The sequence below is a fragment of the Dictyostelium purpureum genome, assembly GCF_000190715.1.
Source record: "Dictyostelium purpureum unplaced genomic scaffold DICPUscaffold_477, whole genome shotgun sequence".
NCBI classification, from domain to species: Eukaryota; Evosea; class Eumycetozoa; order Dictyosteliales; family Dictyosteliaceae; genus Dictyostelium; species Dictyostelium purpureum.
Genome location: NW_003519811.1, coordinates 1 through 21,411, shown reverse-complemented (window position 1 = coordinate 21,411; position 21,411 = coordinate 1). Strand labels below are relative to the sequence as shown.

The 21,411-nt window shown below is 22.9% G+C and overlaps 11 protein-coding genes across 11 annotated transcripts; 7 read left to right on the top strand and 4 right to left on the bottom strand.

The window, feature by feature from the left end:
• Nucleotides 1-2,397: 2,397 nt before the first annotated feature.
• On the top strand, nt 2,398-3,716 carry DICPUDRAFT_8417 (uncharacterized protein; the record flags this gene model as incomplete). Its single annotated transcript, XM_003293845.1, has 3 exons — nt 2,398-2,594; nt 2,674-3,401; nt 3,481-3,716. Coding segments are annotated over 3 exons (1,161 nt in total), but the record flags the coding sequence as incomplete, so codon positions are not given.
• A 724-nt stretch (nt 3,717-4,440) lies between these two features.
• DICPUDRAFT_158811 (uncharacterized protein) lies at nt 4,441-8,089 on the top strand (the record flags this gene model as incomplete). Its single annotated transcript, XM_003293844.1, has 3 exons — nt 4,441-4,630; nt 4,748-4,909; nt 4,986-8,089. The coding sequence occupies 3 exons, from the start codon at nt 4,441-4,443 to the stop codon at nt 8,087-8,089; spliced, it is 3,456 nt and encodes a 1,151-aa protein (XP_003293892.1).
• Nucleotides 8,090-8,248: 159 nt separating this feature from the next.
• Nucleotides 8,249-10,233, bottom strand: DICPUDRAFT_158810 (uncharacterized protein; the record flags this gene model as incomplete). The annotated part of the gene is made up of 2 exons (XM_003293838.1): nt 8,249-10,076; nt 10,184-10,233. The coding sequence occupies 2 exons, from the start codon at nt 10,231-10,233 to the stop codon at nt 8,249-8,251; spliced, it is 1,878 nt and encodes a 625-aa protein (XP_003293886.1).
• Nucleotides 10,234-10,996: 763 nt separating this feature from the next.
• DICPUDRAFT_158809 (uncharacterized protein) lies at nt 10,997-11,736 on the top strand (the record flags this gene model as incomplete). Its single annotated transcript, XM_003293843.1, has 2 exons — nt 10,997-11,405; nt 11,486-11,736. The coding sequence occupies 2 exons, from the start codon at nt 10,997-10,999 to the stop codon at nt 11,734-11,736; spliced, it is 660 nt and encodes a 219-aa protein (XP_003293891.1).
• Nucleotides 11,737-12,360: 624 nt separating this feature from the next.
• DICPUDRAFT_158808 (uncharacterized protein) lies at nt 12,361-13,062 on the top strand (the record flags this gene model as incomplete). Its single annotated transcript, XM_003293842.1, has 2 exons — nt 12,361-12,533; nt 12,657-13,062. The coding sequence occupies 2 exons, from the start codon at nt 12,361-12,363 to the stop codon at nt 13,060-13,062; spliced, it is 579 nt and encodes a 192-aa protein (XP_003293890.1).
• A 768-nt stretch (nt 13,063-13,830) lies between these two features.
• DICPUDRAFT_158807 (uncharacterized protein) lies at nt 13,831-15,082 on the top strand (the record flags this gene model as incomplete). Its single annotated transcript, XM_003293841.1, has 2 exons — nt 13,831-14,183; nt 14,314-15,082. The coding sequence occupies 2 exons, from the start codon at nt 13,831-13,833 to the stop codon at nt 15,080-15,082; spliced, it is 1,122 nt and encodes a 373-aa protein (XP_003293889.1).
• A 325-nt stretch (nt 15,083-15,407) lies between these two features.
• Nucleotides 15,408-16,305, bottom strand: DICPUDRAFT_7486 (uncharacterized protein; the record flags this gene model as incomplete). Its single annotated transcript, XM_003293837.1, has 2 exons — nt 15,408-15,939; nt 16,004-16,305. Coding segments are annotated over 2 exons (834 nt in total), but the record flags the coding sequence as incomplete, so codon positions are not given.
• Nucleotides 16,306-16,902: 597 nt separating this feature from the next.
• Nucleotides 16,903-17,328, top strand: DICPUDRAFT_158805 (uncharacterized protein; the record flags this gene model as incomplete). Its single annotated transcript, XM_003293840.1, has 1 exon — nt 16,903-17,328. One exon carries the CDS (start codon nt 16,903-16,905, stop codon nt 17,326-17,328), a length of 426 nt encoding a protein of 141 aa, XP_003293888.1.
• Nucleotides 17,329-17,528: 200 nt separating this feature from the next.
• DICPUDRAFT_158804 (uncharacterized protein) lies at nt 17,529-18,762 on the top strand (the record flags this gene model as incomplete). Its single annotated transcript, XM_003293839.1, has 4 exons — nt 17,529-17,801; nt 17,888-18,147; nt 18,248-18,517; nt 18,597-18,762. The coding sequence occupies 4 exons, from the start codon at nt 17,529-17,531 to the stop codon at nt 18,760-18,762; spliced, it is 969 nt and encodes a 322-aa protein (XP_003293887.1).
• A 315-nt stretch (nt 18,763-19,077) lies between these two features.
• DICPUDRAFT_158803 (uncharacterized protein) lies at nt 19,078-19,505 on the bottom strand (the record flags this gene model as incomplete). The annotated part of the gene is made up of 2 exons (XM_003293836.1): nt 19,078-19,367; nt 19,463-19,505. 2 exons carry the CDS (start codon nt 19,503-19,505, stop codon nt 19,078-19,080), a joined length of 333 nt encoding a protein of 110 aa, XP_003293884.1.
• Nucleotides 19,506-20,774: 1,269 nt separating this feature from the next.
• On the bottom strand, nt 20,775-21,359 carry DICPUDRAFT_84399 (uncharacterized protein; the record flags this gene model as incomplete). Its single annotated transcript, XM_003293835.1, has 1 exon — nt 20,775-21,359. The coding sequence occupies one exon, from the start codon at nt 21,357-21,359 to the stop codon at nt 20,775-20,777; it is 585 nt and encodes a 194-aa protein (XP_003293883.1).
• Between the last annotated feature and the right edge of the window lie 52 nt (nt 21,360-21,411).

Below are 21,411 nucleotides of genomic sequence, written 5' to 3'. Positions count from 1 at the left end.
ATTGAAATTAAAACCCCATTGGAATATAGAGATGAGGAAATATATTATAATGTCCTTCATTAATATATAATGTTATTTTATTATTTATATTTTGTTTATAATAAAATAATGTTTATGGTGGTGCAAAATTATTTTTGGAAAAAAAAAAAAAAATTAAAAAAAATAAAAAAAATTAATTTTGAATTTTAAGTTTTTTTTTAAATTTATCATCATTTATTGAATACACTTTAACAATAATAACAACATACAATAATAGTTATATCGGAATATACTGTGTATGTAATATTATATATAAATACAAATATATAAAGTGATTCGATTCGATTATTTATTTAATTTTTAAATATTAGCTGCAAAACAGGTTTAAAGAATATAAGATTCTATCATAATGATTTAAAAGTAACAAAAATAGAGAATCAAATAAAATGTTTATTACACACTAGAATTATCCAATACTAAAGAAATTAAAGCAACTTTAATATATTATGATTATAGAGCAAATGAAAAGAAGGATACAGTTAATTCAACATACAATGCAACTTCAAAACAGTTTAAGTTTAATCCAAAGAACATTAAAACCGGTAATGTTAGTAATACAATTTCATTAGATTCTATAGGGAAGTAATAGTTACTACAAAAACTTTTCATCACCCTCTGCAAATCATTTAAGAGTTTCGGAATCAAAAGGTAAGTTTATACACACATTAATATCATTCCATACCTATTTACAAAATAATACAAATATATTAATTAATTTTTCATTTTATTTTTAGTTATAGATTTTATTGGACCATTAGTTTCAGATTTAAAGATATTAAAATCACTAAATGATAATAATCACAAAATAAAAAATTTATATTAGTATGAAAAATCTTTAAGAAGAAAGCTATAATCATCTTTGAATATACATTATTTTTTTATACTATTTTTAAGTTGATGTTGGCTTAAACTTATGAATCTCTAGAGACATATATAGATCTATATCTTCGAGGATACACATTGAATAAGAAAAAAATAGAATACAGGAAAAATGCCTGGATGGCTCAGTAGGCAGAGCGAGCGGCTGTTAACCGCTAGGTCCATGGTTCGATCCCATGTCTAGGCGATTCATTTATTATAATCGACATCTTTTCGGAGATCACAAAAAAAAAAAAAAAAAAAAAAAAAAAAAAAAAAAAAAAATTCATTTTTTGATCAAGTTTTTTTTGAAACACATAAGGTAAATATGACATTAAAATTTTAATGTCATATTCACAAATAAAATATGAAATCCTCCTTTTACTGATTAATTTAAAGCATTTGCTTTTAATTATCTTCACTTTTAAAAAAAAAAAAAAAAAAAAAAAAAATCCTGTTGCCCACGGGCTCGATATCCTCTTTTTCGTATTATTGCAATTCTTAAAAACAGTCAAGTGTTAACATTATTTAAAATCTTACTTTTTATAAATTTTTAAGTTTTAGAACTGCAACAGCTTTTTAATCTATGTATAGTAATTATTCACCACAAAACACAGATCAAAAGAAACTAAATCGTATTAATAGTTTTTAAGCTAAAAAAAAAATATGTTTTGATTTATTTTATAAACTTAAGTTAAAAGAAACTAGCTTTATTTTGATAAGAGATTTCAATAGTGATAGAATAAAAATCTTTTTTAAATAAAATTATTTGTAAAACAATTAGGATATATTTCATATATATCAAACAATAGTTATATTAAAATAAATTAAAAAAAGGTGGTGTGTTTAATAATGTAAAGAAAAAAAAAATTTCATTGTGAAAGTGTGGGTGTCTGTATTAATGTTTGTATTATGTGTGTGAATTCGTACTTTTTATAGGGGTGGGGTAAAATGAAATAATAATTGAAAAATTATATAAATTTTTATTATTTTTAATATTATTATTTCATTTTTTTATTTATTTTTATTTAAATCTGAAACCATAAAAATTAAACAATACAAATTTTATTATATGTTTTTAAATAATAAATATTTAAAAAATATTATTATTTTATAATGGAACCGATAAATTATTCATTTGATAATATAATATATAAAGAAACCAACAATAACCAATTAAATAATAATAACTTTAAATATAATGCAAACTATTTTCAAATTAAAAAATTCAACACTGGAACAGTAAAATTAAATAATAACGACTACATAAAGACAATAATAAATGATTTAATAGTAAAGCAAAATGAAAGAGATTTCGATGCAATAAACAGTAGTATCAATAAAAATATAGAAGTTAATGAAGATGCAGGTGGTTTTGATGATATTCCAATAGACAACGATACAAATAACAATATAAATCGAAACGAAAAACAAAAAGAATGGGGAATTGGAATACCACATTTAAAAAGCAGCAACTCAAATACAACCTATAGTGATATAGAAAAAGACATAATAGAAGAAAAAAAGTTTAATAACAAATTAGCTTTTATTAAATTAAAAAACATTATCACAAGTTTTATTATTGCATCAATATTGTTTTTAAAAAGATTCCCGAAAGAAATGGCAAGAATGCTAATTGAAAACTCTTTATTATCTCTGTGGATGTTTGTTAATCTAATTTCATTGTTAATGAATCAGTAAGTATCTTTATGTTTAAAATACAAACTAGTGAAATGCTATAGAATATTAATATTGTTTTTATAATATATATTATAGGAGTTTAGAAGAGAATTATAATTTTAATTTTTATAACTCTTTAATTGGATTTCAATTAATTGTTTGCTTTTTTATATCCAATTTGTATATTTATTTAAAAAACAAATACAACATTAATGGCATTAATGATATCATATCAATGGAGATGATAGAGAATACATTAGAGCTTCCCAATCCATCAGCATTTATAAAAACCCCAGGAACTTTAGAAATGATTAAAATAATATTACCACTCTCCTTTATATTCGTGACCAATTGTATTATAACCAGTAAAGTCAATGAAAGTATTGTAGAATTTTCAAAAACAGTTGTACCATTAACTGTAGTAGGTTTACAATATATTATCACAAAAAAAAGATATGCAAAAACATTTTATTACTCAATGGTTGTTTTGGTTTTGGGAACTGGTATTTTCCTTTTGGACGAGTCCATCGAAGAGCTTGCAAATTTCAAACAAATCATGCTTTCAGTTTTAATAATATCCTTTATTTCATTAACTTTAATCTATTCACACACAATATTCTCTACAAAACTATCTTTAATCAATCCCATCAATATTATCAGCTTCTTTTCCCCATGCTCATTCTTAATGCTCCTTCCTTTCATTATCAGCGAATCATCCCAAGTACTTAAATATTTTATTAAATTAAATGATGAAAACCCATTAAATTTAATATATAATTTACTTTTATGTTTAACTATATCTGGTGTTTTATCTTATTTTACATGTAAGTTTATTTAAATTTAAATAATATATATTTAAAAAAAAGATAAGAAATCATATTAATTATTTATTTTTTTAAACAGTTTATATAACATTTATTGCAAATAAAAAATACAACATCTTGGTTATGTCTATTTCAAGAAATTCAAAGTCAATATTATTAAAATTATTCTCTAGTCAGATAGTATTTCAAAATGAAACTATATCCCCTGGTAATTGGTTTGGTTTCATTATAAGCTCGATTGGTGTTTTTATGTCATACCAAGATTCATTAAAAGAACCCAGCAACACTAATCATGATGAATCTATAGATATAGAAAATTAAAAATAGAAAAAAATAAATAAATAAATAAATAAATAAAAAACAACAAATACAAATAAATAAATAAAAATTTTATTTTTTTTATGAAAAAAAAAAAAAAACCTAGATATTATCTAAATTATTAGTATTAGTATTTGTATATAAATATTATTTTGGCAGTGACATGCTTCAGTTAACTTCTTTGACGTCACAGTTATTGAGAATTAAAAAAAAAAAAAAAATCCAATTAGTTTTCTTAACAATTTTTTTTTTATATTTTTTTATTTTTTCAAAAATTATTTTTTTTTATTTATTTTTTATTTTTTTTTTTTAATTTTTTTTTTTATTTTTCTAAATATAATTGCTGGTTTAATTGTATAAAAAAATTATAATTATTTTATTTTATTTTTTTTTCATTGCTATTTTTTTGTATACTGTTGTCTGAATTTTTATTTTGTTTTATTTTGTGTTGATCAAATATTATTAATTTAAATTATATTTTAAATATTTCAAATATAAAAAATAAAAAAAAATAAAATTTTTTTATTTTTTTTTATTTTAATTTCACATATAACACACACATTATTATTTTTTTATAAATTAATAAATTAACAAATAAATATGAAAATATTTTAATAGTAAATAAATAATAGTAATAATAATAATATTAATAATCAATAATCAAAAGACACAATATTATTATTTAAAATTAAAAACAGTATATATACACACAAATATAAAAATGGCGAATAACAGAAATGAAAGAAGCTCATTATTTAAATTGATACAATTTAAATTTTACTCATTCCTTTCATCAAGGTTTGGAATGGCGCTTTGTATAATTGGCGCATTCGTTAGTTTTAATACAATATTTCAATTAATTACAGTATATGGAGATTTTGGTGGTGGCGTTAGTAATATTTTAGTAAATGGTAAATTATTTATTGTTTAAATTTTCAATGAAAAAAAAATGATGGTATTGGATTTTAGAATACAGATTATTAATTAAAATAATTATTATTATTGTTTTTTTATTTATTTATTTTTAGATGCAATGTATAAAAGTTGGGAAAATAATGTTGGAGGTAAATCATATCAAGATTTAATATGCTCACAACCAATAGATATAGTATATACATGGGTAAATGGCAGTGATCCGAAATTATCAAAGGCGATTAACGATTTAAAAAAGTCTTTAAGAGATCCAAATAGTAAGTAGAATTAAATATGATATCATGTAATAATAACTCAAAATTAATATTAATTAAATAATTTTATTATAATTAGTGCCAGAATGCACAGAAAAGCAAACACCAGAAAAAGATAAATGTTATAGGGATGATAATACAGCAAGTAGATATGTGGATAATCAAGAGTTGAAGTATTCATTGAGATCCATTGAAAAGAATGCACCATGGATTAGACATATTTTTATTGTTACAAATGGTCAAGTACCAAATTGGTTAGATTTATCAAACCCAAAAATATCGATTATTACACACGAACAGATTTTTGCAAACAAGTCACATTTACCAACATTCAGTTCACCATCTATCGAAACTCATTTACATCGTATACCGGGGTTATCAAAGAAATTCCTTTATTTAAACGACGACGTTATGTTTGGACGTGAAATTTATCCAGATGATTTTGTAACTCAAAGCGGTGGTCAAAGGGTATTCCTTAGTTGGCCAGTTCCTAATTGTAACGATGGTTGCCCCAATAATTGGATTGGTGATGGCTTTTGTGACCAAGCATGTAATGTATCAACTTGTGAATTCGATGCAGGTGATTGCAATAACAGCACAGGTCAAGTTAAAACAAGATGGTGGAATCGTCCAAATATTAATAACAATGCCAACAACAATAATGCAAATAATAATAACAATGCAAATCAAGGTGTAAATTCAAATGCAAACGACCGTTTAAAGAACTATTGTTCGCGTGGTTGTCCAGATTCATGGGTTGGTGATAAGCATTGCGATCGTATGTGTAAAAATGAAGATTGTGGTTTTGATGCTGGCGACTGTGGTGTTGAAATTATGTTTTCTTCGATGAGAGGCTACGAAATCGATCTAGGTACAATCAATATTGACCTACCGGATAAAACCTCATCGGTGTATTTCAATCTTTCAAAACTTATTGGGGATGGTACAATTACTGATGGCTCGCACGATAATGCTGTTTTAGTTAGAACCGCAACAATTTCACAAAAGCATAAAATTATGACTCTTACTTTTAATAAAGATAAACCAAAGCAAAATGTTTCAATCTCGATCACTTTTGAAACCATGGTAACCTCATCGAAACAATCCTCAACCGAACCAAAAGAAACTAAACAAACAATCGAAAAAACCTTTAATATTACATTATCAACAAAAGAAATAGAAGATTCATCTCCATCACCAGTATTTTTAACTCCACTAGTTGTAACTCAAGCCGATAGACCAACACCAGATCAACTAATACCAAAAGAAAATAATGAAGACGAAGGAAAAAATACAAAATCATCAGATAATGAAATTGTAGATCCATTAAAAAATGGAAACGATTTTACAACAGCATTACCAAATCCAAATAGTTTAAATAGCAACAATAATGATGATAATGCTGGAACAGGTTCAAATACTAATATTGATTACAATAACAATAACAATAACAATAATAATAATGATGAATCAAAAACTTTACAACAAGAATATTTAGAACAACAAGAAAAATTACAAAAGAAACATACAGATAAATTAAATTCAAATGGCGAAACTATTAGAAAATTTGAACCAGTTGGATCAGATTTTGATTTAGCAAGTGTTGATGAAAAAGCTGAAGAAAAATGGTTAGATTTTGTAAATTTTATAAACTCTGCAGAAAATAAAAAATCAGATAGAGATTTATTATCATTTTCAATCGAAATAGACAATAGTTTAGATGATGATCAAATAATAAATAATATAGGTAATATAAATAGTGATAATAGTAATAGCAATAATTTACAATTAGAAAATAATTCAACAAAACAACAGGATAATGATCCTTATAGTAATAATAATTTTAAATATACAAATATAATCAAAAATGAAGATATCAATATCCATAAACTAGAACAAGTAGATTTAAAGATAAAAGAAATTGAAAATGAGCAAAAAAGTTTTAGCCACAGCAACTATTTGGAATATTTAAAAGCTTTAAAGAAAAAGATTACAGATTTAAAAGAATATGACGATCAATTAAGTCAAGATTTAGAATATGAAAAGAAATATAAAATGAATAAAGAATCTGAAACGATATTAAAACAAGAAGGTGAAATCTATCCATGGGAAGAGTTTGATATTGTCGAAGATAACTCACACAGAGGCCAAAGAAAACTTAAAGATATGTTTGGTGATTCACTAAAATATGTAAATAGACTCTATACTAAGGAATTTGGTTCATCGCAAAGAAAAGTACCAGCACACATGCCACACATGATTGATGTCGACATTATGAACGAAATTCAAGCTAAATGGCCAGCTCAATGGGAGGCAACAAGTTCACACACTCTCCGTCACCCTCAAGATATGCAGTATGCTTTCTCATTTTTCTACTACATGATTCACAAAAAGATGACTGTAGACTTGGATAAACTTTGGTATACCGAATGGGATGGAAACAGAGATGGCTATTTAAATGACAACGAGCTCCGTACATTTTCAGTTAATGTCTATGGAGTACCGATTAAAGCATCACAATTTTTACAAATTAAAGACCATTTCTACCAAATTTGTGTTGAACATAACCTGTTGAAACGATTTGAAGCTGGTGATCAAGATGCATCCCTTTTACTCCACAAGAACCACACTACCACACCACCAGAACAAAGAGAAGATTGTAAGATTACACTTGACGTTATAAAAAGTGATAACAAGACTATAGACGACATTAAAAAAGCATACTCCAAAAAGAACTATTACAAGACAACTATCGATGGTACCGATGAAGTCGCTTTTCTTATGATTGATAATAACGACACAATAGCTCAATCCAAATTGGATGGAGTTCGTCAAAAACGTCATAAATATATTTGTCTCAATGATAATATCAACCATTCAAGCCCAAACACAAAGGATGTAGTAAAAGTATTGCACGATTTCTATGACTCACTCTTCCCATTACCTTCTTCATTCGAGTTACCTCCAGGCGAATTTAACAAGTATTTCTACATTGAAGAATTTAGACAAGAAAAAACAGAAATTAAAACCAAAAGCTATTCAAGCTATTATTTATTAATAACCATTTCAATTATAATTTTATATATACTTATGAAATGTAAAGTTTCAAAATCATTTCATAAATCAAAACCATCAAGAAAGTCATATTTACCCTTAGATTCAAAAACAACCTATCATGTCTAATAAAATAATAATAAAAATATAAATTAAAAAATAAAGTAAAACAACAATAACAATAATAATTTAAAATTAAAAAATAAATTTTAATAAAATATATTTATAAATATATAAATAAAATATATTTAAAGATTTTTAATGTTTTTTTTTATTTAATAAATTAATTTAATTTGAAGTTTCCATTAATACTCTAATTTGTTTAATAAGATTTTGATTTTCAGCTTTGATGTTTGATAAATCTTTGACAACACGATCTGAATTTAATGTATTTGTTTTTTGGGTGATATGTTCAATTTTAGAATGTAATGTTAAAATATTATTTTGGAAGCTACCAGTGTCATCGATGGTTTTAAAGAGTTTTTGGAATTTATCATCAATAATAGCAAAAGACTTAATGGCTTGTTTAGCAGTAACGTCTTTTTTAGCATCATTATAAAGGAGGTCTTTGACAAGCTCGAATGTTCTGACGGCAGTATCTGTAACGGTGTTGATTTCTTTTTGAAGATTTTTGGTGTCCAATAAAACCTTATCGATATCGACTTTTTGTTTTTTAATATTTTTAACAGTTTCTAAAATACGACGAGTGTAAATGGAACGATTTGAATCTTTTGGTGCATTTTTATAAGCTTCTTGAAGTTGTTGGAATTGCTCTTCTTTTTGTTGAACCTCTTGGACCAACTTTTTGATAAGCTGACGCATTTCTTTAATACGATCCAATTTAGATTTAGCTTCATCTGCTTGATTCATTTGTTTATCTTTAAGTGAACGGTATTTTTCAATGATTGGACGACGAACTTTCTCCCATTCAGCTGACATCTCTAAAAGATTGGCAGAAGTTTGATTACAAAGACCTTGAAGCTCCTTCATATTTCCTTCAGCATCATCCAATAAAGCGAATGTCTTCTTTTTAATTTTATATTGTTTTTCCAAACCTTCTCTTTGAGTATCTTGTTCGATGTTTTCAGACTCTGCTTGACGCATTAATGATACAAAATCTTGCATTTCTCTTTGATATTGTTGAATTTGTTCAGAGATTTGGTCGATTTGTGATTGGAGTTCGTCAATTTCTTGTTGACGTTTCATTTGTCTTTGCTCTTCGGTTTCGACTTCAGCTGCAACTTGATTTGAACTTTGAATTGATGTAGCCTCTATTTGTTCGTTGGTGAAGAGTTTCTTTCTGCTAAATTGACCACCAACATCTGAAAAACCACCACGGAACTCACCAATGAGATCTTGTAATGAGTCATTGCCGAATGATGCTGATGAGCCACCCTCTATATTTGATGCTCTAATTGAATCATTCATTCTTGATAAAACTTGTTTCATTTTGCTCTTTCTATAATCGATTGGGTTTAAACCTGATGATGAACCTTTGTTATTCCATTCATTTTCACGTTCTTGTGCTTCAGCATAAATTGATAAATTGTATTCAAATACAGATGGTGCAATATCTTCACTACGATTGGTTTGTAATGTTAATGGTTCTAAATTGTTTATATAATATTGCTCTAAACCTGGTACTGTTTTAACTGAACGACCACGTGATGGAATCTTTAATGAATTTGCTGTAAAAAGTTTAGCGGTTGAATAATTACCTGGAATACGTTTTGAAAATGGACAAAAATATGGCATCCAACTCTCTTTGACACAACCTTGTAAATATTGACAAATTTGATCCTCTAATTTCATTGTTTTACTAGCAGTTTCAATTTCTTTTTTTGGTAATGATTGACCTAAAAATATAAATATTCTTCTAATATCATTTACATTTGGGTATAATAAATTATGATAAGATAACTCTGCTCTATATCCTAAATCTTTAATAATATTTGCGATTAAACTGCATGAATTAACTCTTGCTGACATATTCTTTGGTAAAGTTGATGTTAAATTTTGTACTTTATTTTCGTTGATAACCTTTAAATAACTTAAAATACATTTATAAACCATTTCTGAATCAAAATCTTTAATAGTTTCATTTTCTTCTATTTCACTATTTATTTATTTTTTTTTTGTAAATTGATTTAAAAATTAATTCATTGCTAATATTAGTATAAACCAAAAAAAAATAGTAAAAATTAAAAGAAAATTTTTTCATACCATCCTAAATCTTTAAGAGTGATTAAAATAATTCCATCTGCTTCATCCATTTTACAGTAAATCTATATTAAATATAGTGATTAAATGGATTCAATCAAAATATTACAAATAAATAAATTGTGTGGTGTGTTTATTTAAAAAAAATTAAAAAAAATTAAAAAAAAATAAAAATCTTGAATTTTTTTTTTTTTAAATTATTTATTTTTTTTAAAAAAAAATTTTAGAAAATTTAAAAAAATAAAAAAAAAAAATAAAAAAAATATTATATTTTCATTTTGAACACATATGTGGCACAACAACAGTACATTAAACACCCACTAAACATATTTAATTTCATTTATTTAAAATTTAAAAAAAAAAAAAAAAAGAAAACTAATTTTAAATATATTATTATTATTATTTTTTTTTTTTTTTTAATATTTTTCTAAAGTTTTTTTTTCCAACATATAAACATAAATATATATATATATAAATAAATAAATAATTATAAATATTTAATAAAATTTTTGTAATATACCACCAAAAAAAATATCCAAAAAATAAATAATTTTTATGTAATATTAATATTTAAATAAAGATAAAAATAATTAAATATAAACACAAATAAAATAAATTTTAAATAAATAATAAATAATAAATAAAATTTAAAATTATAAACCATTTTATATAATTAATATAAATAACCTCTATATTTAAATTAAAAAATATAAATAAATAAAATAAAATAAAATAAAATAAATAGATATAAAGAAAAACGATAACACGAATAAATATTAATATTAATAAAGATAATATAATATATAATAAAAAGAAATGATTTTAGTCAATCAAGATGAACCTGTGCACTTTGAATTAGAAGAGGATTTCGAAATTGAATATCCAAAATCAAAGTATGGATGGGCAACTCATAGAATACCTTTTACTAAAAAGCAATGGTTTTATTTAGCAGTATTTCAAGGTGCCGGTAATTTTGTTTTAAATTTCTTTTTAAATTTATTCCTTACATGGGTTATGTATCCAAAAACAGAAGGCTATTATATTAGTTTCTCAAGTAAATTTACAGAGTGCATTTTCACCGATATCGTTGTAACTTCGTTTGTTTTACCTTTCCTTACAAATTTAGCACTCTCCTTTTTATGTACTCTCGATTTAAGAAAAGGTAAAGTTCAACCAATTGACGAGCGTTGGTTAAATCATCCATTATTCCGTCAAATTCCAACTGGTATGTATCTCATTATATAAGGTGTATTTTATACTTTAAATATATTTTATTAATAATAATTTATTTTAAACTATATATAGGAATTTTTTGGAAAAAGGTTTTAAAAAGAGGTTTATATGTAGGTATTATATGTTGTTTCGTGGTATCTTTTATCACTTTAATTCCAATATATATCGCAACTGGTAAAGATGGTATGCTTGTAAAATGGCCCTATTGTATTTTTAAAGCATTCTTTTGTGCTACTTATGCCGCACTTATTTCACCAACAATTGCTTTTATTTTAATGGCATCATTTAATCCAAGACATACTTTTTTCGAAAATCATAAATAAACAAACATATATATATATATATATTTAAATAAATAAATAAAAAAGAAAAAAAAAATAAAAAAAATAATAAATCTTTTTTATTTTTTTTTTTGAGATATAGGAATATAAAACAAATATAACGTTTAAACATTTATTCCTTTTTTTTTTTAAATTTTATTTTATTAGAGACTATTAATATAAAAGATTTGGACCTATGTTGTCGCAAACTGGATGATGAATGAATTCTATTGGTATTATGGCTTTTAAAGTTGATTCATTGGACCTGTGAATAAATATAGGACCTCATATTAACTAAACAATTTGTATCATATAATGCAAATTATGATTTCCTTTTATTGATTATTTTTTATCGCCTTTACATTATTTATTATAAAAAAATAATTTTTGTTTTTTTTTTTTTAAAAAAAAAATAAAAAAATTTATTTTTAAATTTTAAAAATTTTTTTTTTTATTTTTTATTTTATTCATTATTTTTTTTATACACACAATTATTTAACATTTTATAAAACTTTTCGTGTTTAGTTTTTTAATATTTATATATACATATTTATATGCACCTATTGGTCAAAAATTAAATTAAATCAATTAAAATAAATTAAAAAATAAAATAATTTAGAGAAAAAGATGCCAGCATTATCAAAAGCAGTTGTTCCATTACAAAGTTGTACTTCATTTCATCCATGGTCAAAATCATGCACATCTAGTGCATCTCAAATTTGGTTTCAAGTATTTTTAGCAGGTTTAAAACTATATGCACCATTATTTTTAGTACCAGCTTTAATTTTTAAAAGAAAAAGGTAATTATCGTCTATACATATTTTTTTAAAAATTTTTGAAATTTCAAAAGAAAAAATAAAAACATAAAAAATAGAAAAAAAAAAAAAAAACTAATAATTATAAATATATTTATTTAATTATAGTATTTCATTTTTACTTAAAAGAACCCTTCCAGAAATTTTAAGAAGCTCTGTATTTTTAGGTACTTATGCAGGTGTATTTTCAGGTGCAATTTGTTTAATTAGACGTATTATTGGTAAAGATGTTAAATCAACTGTAGCAATTTCAGGTCTCTTTGCAGGTTTATTCTCAATTTTAATCGAAAAGAAATCTAGAAGATCAGAGTTGGCACTCTACTGTTTAAATCAAACTATTGAAGTTGTTTGGAAAATGGCTGCTGCCAGAAATTTAGCATTCACTTTTAAAAATGGTGAAGTTTTAGTTTATATGATTGCTAGTGCCATTCTTATGTATTTCTATCAAAACGAACCAGAAAGTTTAAGATCAAACATGAAAGGTTTATTAAATATTTTTATTGGTTCAACATAAAAAAAATAAATAATAATAATAATATAAAACAATCATAAATACAAACCTATAATCATAAATACCAAATACAGATACAATAAAACCAAAAATACAACTATCAAACCACTAAAACTCAATGTACAGGAAAAATAAACGCGGATATACATAATAAAAATAATAAATCTAAATATGTATAAATCAACACACACATTCATTTTATTTTTATTTTCTTTTTTTCTTTTTTTTCTTTTTTTTTTTTTTTGTTTTTTTACAAGATCAAAATCCTTTTATGTATTGGATAAACTAAAATAAATAAAAAAAAAACATTTTATTATGGCTTTAGCAAAAGATTCGTAATTAATTAATTAATAAAACCGAAAATTAATAAATTAAAAAAATAAAATAAAAAATATTTATAAATTATTTTTTTTTTATTTTTTTTAATTTTTTTAAAATTTTTTTTTCTTTTTTTTCTTTTTTTTCTTTTTTTTTTTTTTTTTTTTTCTTTTTCTTTTTTTTTATTTTTATTAATTTATTTATTTTAAAATATTTGCTGCATTTGCATATTTGTGTGTGTGAATTTTTGTTGTGTATTTTTTTAAAAAAAAAAAAAAAACACACACTTAATTTTTTTTTCATATTTTTTTTTCATCCATCCATTATTTTTTTATATTACTGGTATATATTAAAATAATATATAAACCATAGTTATATAATTTATAAAATAGGTTAAATAATTAAATTTTTTATTTTTTATTTCACAATAAAAAAACAATATAAAAAACAAATATGAATAATTCAAATACTAATAATATACCAATAAAAAATAGTAACGCAAATAATAATTTTAAAAATCTAGTTGCATCATCTGCAGGTAGTTTTTTAACATCGTTAATAGTTACACCATTGGATGTTGTTAAAACTAGACTACAAACTCAAGTTACAAAACCACCACCAAAATCAGTTTTAAAGACACAATTTTGCAGACAACATCGTTTATCATATCATTCTCATTTTCAAAAGAAACATGTTTTTAATAATACAACCGATGCTTTTAAGAAAATATACAAAAATGAAGGAATTTTTACATTTTGGAGAGGTTTAGCTCCATCATTATTAATGACTGTACCAAATGCTGCAATGTAAGTAACTAACTAAATAAATAATAATAATAATAAAATATAGATTAATACTAATATAATACAACACCTTTTACAGATATTTTACATCATATGAATTTATTAAAGGACATTTATATAAATTTGGAGATAGCGAGGGATATACAATTTATACTGTACCACTTATTGCAGGTTCCATTGCAAGAATGGTATCGGCTTCAGTTACATCACCGTTAGAATTATTAAGAACCAATTCACAGGGCGTTAGTTTAGCAGCAACCAAGAATGCAATGGCATCAGTTGCAAATACAGCTCAACATGCTGTATCCAATGCAGCATCTTCAACATGTAAAGTATTAGGTTGTTCAGCTAATGTTTGTTTACCAACAGCTGCCGCTTACTCAACTTGCAGTACTAGAATCCCAACAACACCACAAAAATTCAATTCATTCACCCTATTCAATGACATCATTAAAAATGTTGGTGTAAAAGGATTATGGAGAGGTTACATACCAACCATTGTGCGTGATGTCCCATTTTCATCATTATACTGGGGCGGTTACGAGGTTTTAAAATTAAAGTTTATGAGATTCCAAGACCCTTCTTATAAAGTAGGCGGTAACTCTCCATTTATAATAAACTTTGCTTCTGGTGCCATATCAGGAGCCTTTGCAGCTGCATTAACAACTCCCATCGATGTTATAAAAACAAGAATTCAAATGTCGGTACAACAATCATCAAATCACTCCAATGTAAATACAAAAGAATTAAGGAGTGTAAGATATCATTTTAAACAAATTATTAAAGAAGAAGGTTTCATAGGTTTAACTAAAGGATTAGTACCACGTGTTGCTAAAGTTGGACCAGCATGTGCAATCATGATATCAACTTTCGAATGGATTAAACAATCAAATTTTGATTGAAATGTTTTATAAAAAAAACAAAAACAAAAAAAAATAGAAAAATAAAATTAAAGATTTATAATAAAATTTTTATTTAAAAAAATAATAACAACTTTTTCTTTATTTATTTGTTTGTTTATTTATTTAATGTTTTTAAAAGAGTTTTGATGGTTTCATGTAAAGAATTGAGCATGTTTTCATTTTTATTAAATGAATTGTAAAATTCCATATATTTATCATCAAAAAAGTTATTGTGCATTGGGGTGACTTGTGTTTTAATTAAATAATCAATGTTTTTCAATACAAAGGAGATGGGTGATATTTCTACAAATACTAGTTGGGGTGTATTTGTGGTATGTGTTGAGTTTTTGATTTCGTTGAATAGACTTTTTACAGTTGTGTTTATATCTACCATACCCCTCATTTGATCATATAGATATTGGCTGTTGTATAAAAATGAAGATGAAAATAATTTCCCATTTAAACATGAAAATTGCTTTATATTTGGTAGTCCAGATTCTATTTTTAGGTTTATAATTTCATCCTTGATATCTTCAACCGAGGAGTGATGAAAACTTGATCTTTCTAATAATTTTGAAAATTTAACATTTTCTTTTGAAACTCTTTTTTCAAATGCATTACATTCAGATATTTTTAAACCACATAGTATAGTGTCGATATCTGATGTATGAGCACCTACCTCTAAATTTGGGAACTCTTTTAATAGTGTTTTATAATAATCTTTATCTGCATACACTTTATAAATTACATTTTCTCTTAAATTTCCATTTAATAATTTTGCTCTATTTACCAAAATATATATTGCCATGTCTAAAGTTATCATTCCGGTGCAATATGAAGCTGAAATTTCACCTAAACTATAAATATAAAAAATTAACATTAATTAAAAAAATATTCAATTTTTTTATAAAATATACATACCTAATTGCTATGATATAATCTGGGGTTATTCCCCTACTTTTATATAGTTTGAATATAACAGTCTGGGTAATAAACAATAGTGAGTTTCCCAAAACTTGTTCTTTGAAAATTGATATATCTTCTATATTTGATCTTCTAATTTTATCCCAAACGGAATAACCCAAATAGTCTTTTAATTTGTTATCAATAGTATCTATTGTTTCTTTAACTAAAGGGTCTTTTTGGTAGAGTTCAAAAAAGGAATAATAATACCTCATTACTTGACCACAAAAAACATAAACTAGAATTTTTTTATTCATTTTATAATATTATTAAATAAAAATAGTTTCTATTTATTAATAATTTAGTTAATTTATTTTATACTAATAAATAAAAAATTTCTTTTTATATTTTCACATTTTATTATTTATTTATTTAATTTTTTATTTATTTATTATTTGATTTTTTATTTTTACATTTTTTTTTATTTTTGGGGAATTAAAATTAATTAATACCACAAACCCTAATTTCCAAAGAAATTTAATCTAGTTCATTTTTTTATCTTTTTTTTTTTTTTTTTTTTTTATAATTAATATTTAAACAATATTATTATTATTATTTTTTTTGAAATAATTTTTGAAAAATTTTTTTTTTTTTTTTGGTGTGTGAATGTGTGGTGTGATTAAATTGGTTTAAACTCTATTTTAAGTGTGTTTTTTTTTTTTAATGTGTATGAATCCATTAACATTCGCACAATAAAACACTCATTAGTTTTTATTATAGAATAATATAATATTTAATATTATAATTAATAATATTTTTTTTTATTTTTTTTTAAATTATTTTTTAATTATTTTTTTTTTATATAATACCTTTATTTTTTTTATTTTTTTTAAAAAACAAAAAAAATCTTTAAATAAATGAATAAAGAGAATTTAAACTTTACACCTTCTACTAATATAACCATAAATAATAATAATAATTACAATATTGTTAGTGTTAGTAAGGAAAATAATTTAATTGGGGAAAATTCAAATTTTTCAAATACCACAACCACATTATTAACCGATCAAAATACAATTAATAATAATAATAATAATAATACAAATAATAATACAAATAGTAATTTTGGCTCATTACAAATAATGGAAATTTTAGATAACCAAGATTTAAATTCAAATACAGAAGAATATTATTTATTTTTATTGGAACTTTCCTCTATTGTCAGATCATCCTCATTTACATCTGGTTACATTTTAAGGAGTTGCTCCAATTCTACAAGGATATCAAATTATTTAAAAATATTGATTGGAAATTATAATAAAAAAAAAATTATCAATAAATAGTTTATTTTTAGATATATTAAAAAAATATAGTGTATCTTTATTTTTTTATTATTTTTTTTTTTTTTGATAAAAAAACTATTTTTTTTTAAATTTTTAAAATTTTTTTTTCATTTTTTTTTTTTATTTTTACATTTTTTAAATTAATTTTAATTTCATTTCATTTTATTGCCATTATCATTATTATTCGATTATTATAAACTATGGACACAGCAGTAGCAGCAGCATCAACCAAACTCACAGAAAAAGAAGCTCAAATTTATGATAGAGGTATTAGACTTTGGGGTGTTGATGCACAAACCAAATTACGTCAAAGTAAAGTACTCTTTATTGGTATCAATTCATTAATGTCAGAAATTATAAAAAATGTAGTATTGGTTGGTGTCGACAAAGTTGAATTGGTCGAGGATGCTTTGGCAACTTATGATAAATTAGCATGTAATTTATTTTTAAGTGAAGATTCAATTGGTAAAACCGTAGGTTGTTATAGTATAGTTATTTTTTAGCAAAATAATCACATACTGAATATACTAACACTATTATTTATCATTAATGTATTTAGGTTGTTAGTGAAGCAATTCAAAAAATTAATAGTTTAAATCCACTAGTTACAGTAGATTCAACAGATAAAGAATTTGAAACAATGACAGATGATTTTGTTAAAGGTTATGATTTAGTTGTACTTTCACATACAAACTTTTCCAATGCCTATATAGTTAATAATCTTTGTAAAAAAAATAATATTCCATTCATTTTAACAGGTACCTTTGGTTTACATGGTTTTATATTTGAAGATTTAAATGAATTTACATACCAAAAGAGGTAAGTTATTAAAATAATTTAAAAATAATAATAACAACAACAATAATAGAAAAAAAAAAAAAAAAAAAAAAAAAAAACAATTATTAATTCTTTTTTATAGGGATGAAAGTAAAGAGGGTTCTCTTATTGAAACTCATAAACTTTCATATAAAACAATAAGCGAATCTTTAAAAGGTGGAGTTTGGAATAAAAGAGTTGATCCACACTTTTTAGTTTTATTCCTTTTAGCAAAATTTGAAGAAAAACACAATAGAGTTCCAGATGTTTTACAAAATATCGATACCGAAGAGTTAACAAGTAACCTCAATGAAGTTATTAAACAACACACCCTCAAACAATCAGAAATTGATAAAATTTTTAAAATTACAAAGTAAATATAAATCATTCATTCATTGATTCATTTATTATTTTTTTATATTAACACCTTTTAAAATAAAATTAAAAATTAGGGATACACTCCGTACATTAAACGCAGAGGTTCCAACTACATGCTCAGTTTTAGGTGGAATTGCAGGTATAGAGGTTATTAGAATTCTTTCAAGAAATGGTACACCTATCAATAATTGGTTGTTCCTTGACGTTGAAAAAGGAACCGGTAATGTCGAAATTTTATAAAACTAATGTTAAATATTATTAATACATTGTAAAAAATAAACGCCAAAAATACATAGCATAAACCATGGTTAATGGTTTTATGTATTTCTATTGTATATAATATTAACAATACAAAGATAATCTAATTAGATTTATCAAAATAATTAATTTAAACTTTCTTTTTATTTTTTTTTTTTTTTTTTTTCAAAAATTATTATTATTATTTATAAAAATATAAAATTAATTATTCTTTATTATTTTTTTTTTTATTTACATATTGTTATTATTTAAAAATTAATATTATTGTTGTTGTAGTTGTTATTGTTATTTATTTTATTAGTATATTGGTAATGATAGTTTTGCGATTGCAGCTCTATCACTTTGCTTCTTTAAATTTTCACTTTCGGCATTATCGTAAATATAATCAACCATTATATTAACGTTGGCAGGTCCATGATTTATAATGGTGTATCTACTACAACGTAATATATGTTCCTTCATACCATGTTGATTAATATTAATAGGTTTACTTTTATAATTATCTGATGAAATAACAATGTTGGATTTAATGGTTTCATCATTATTCCATATCTTTATTGATATATATCTATCATTTAAATTGTGTGCTAAAGAAATGAAATTACTAATTAGTAAAAAATAAATAAAAAATCTAATCTCTATTATTATTATTATTATTATTATTTAATTAAAGTATACTTACAAAATTGATCATTAACCTTTAATTCTTTACAATTACAAATCATTTTTATATAATTATTTTATTTATAAATATTTATAAATTATTATAATATTTTTTTTATTATCTTTTAAAGAGTATGCTTGGCTTTTTATTAATGTGCGAAGGAAATTAATTAAAGCTATAAAAAATATATTGAAAATTTTTAAGTTATTATTAAATAATTAATTTATATATAATTCAAAGTTGAAAGTAAAAGTATTGTTAATTTTTTTATTTATTTTTTTTAATTTATTAATTTATATTTATTTAAATATAATTTTAATGTATTGTGTTGTTGGTATTTTTGGTGGTGTTACTTAAATAAACTATTCTTATTTGTTGATATTGGATAGTGTTGTTAGTAATGTTAGATGATTGTTGGATTTAAGATTTGAAGCTATTGATTTCAATGATGATTGTAAAATTGTTTTTTTTTTTATATATCCAATTTTTTTTTTTTAATAAAATAAATAATTTTTATTATTAATATTATTTTAAGTAATTATTTATTTTTAATTTATTTATTTTTTTTAATTTATTTCTTTAATTATTTATAATATATATTTATTATAATATTAACACTAACACACAAACAAACAAACAAACAAAAAAAATAACAAAAATAACATGAACATAATATTATTATTATTTTATTAAAGGTGGGTATGCAGGTAGTAGAGTGGTTGCAGTTGTGGGTGATTTTGAGAGAGTGTGGGGGTTAGCTTTTATTTTTTTATTTATTTTTTATTTGAGTTTATCTTTGTGCCATCTTATTAATCTTTGAAATAAATTTAAGATATATAAGATTCACATAAAAATAATTGATAACACAGTTAAAAAAAAAAAAAATTCGGTGAATTTAATAATAATAAAAAAAAGAAAAAGAAAAATAAAATAAAAAAAATTCAAAAAAAATAAAATTTAAATTGTACGAAAGTTTATGTTAAAATTGAATTTGATAAAAAAAAAAAAAAAGGGACATATTAAAAAAGGAATTATTTTAAAATTAAATATTTATTAATTTATTCTTTTTCTTTAATTTATTTAAATATACATATTTACAAAAGGTGAGTTGGTTTATTTATTTATTAAATAATAAATGTTATATTGTTATTGCTTCTATTATTATAATTTTTATTATTATTATTATTATTATTATTGTTATTATTGGTGTTTTTTTATTCATATTACATTTTTACACTATCCATTTCTTTATTGTTATTTTTGATTTTATTATTTTTATGATTTATTTTTTTTTTTTTTTTTTGAATTATTATTTATTATTAAAGGTTTACTAACCTAAAGTTTTAAAGTAATAACAATAGTTAAAAGTTTCACTATGAATAACGTCTGGAACAACGTGGTCATATAAAAAGATTCTTTGAAAGTAAAGTTCTTTAAAATTTTTGTTACCGTTTAATCTTAACTTTTCTATCCAGTTAATAAAATCATTTGGAAGGAATGTATCGAATGATTTTAATAATACTGGATAGTTTTCAAATAGTTTACTGATTTTAACAAACATTTTGAGCATTGATAGGGGTTTAACAATTATTTTATAAAAAGCTAAATATTTTGATGAATCTTCATTTTGAAGTGTTTGCTTCACCAAATCTAAAAATTCTTTACAGTTGCCCAATGTTCTACAACTATTATTATTATTTTGTTTATATATTGGAATTCTTTGAATGGTTTCATAATCTTTGATATCAAACTTATCATAAGATTTGATATTTGGATTATATAAATAAGAGTATGGTGCTTCTAAACTATTAAAATCATTATTAATATTATTATTATTATAATTTTGGTTTTTTTCTTTTTTTTTTAAAATATTATTATTATTGCTAATACTATTATTATTATTTATATTATTCATTTTATTATTATATATCTCTTTTATTATTTAAATAATTTATTGTATATTAGTA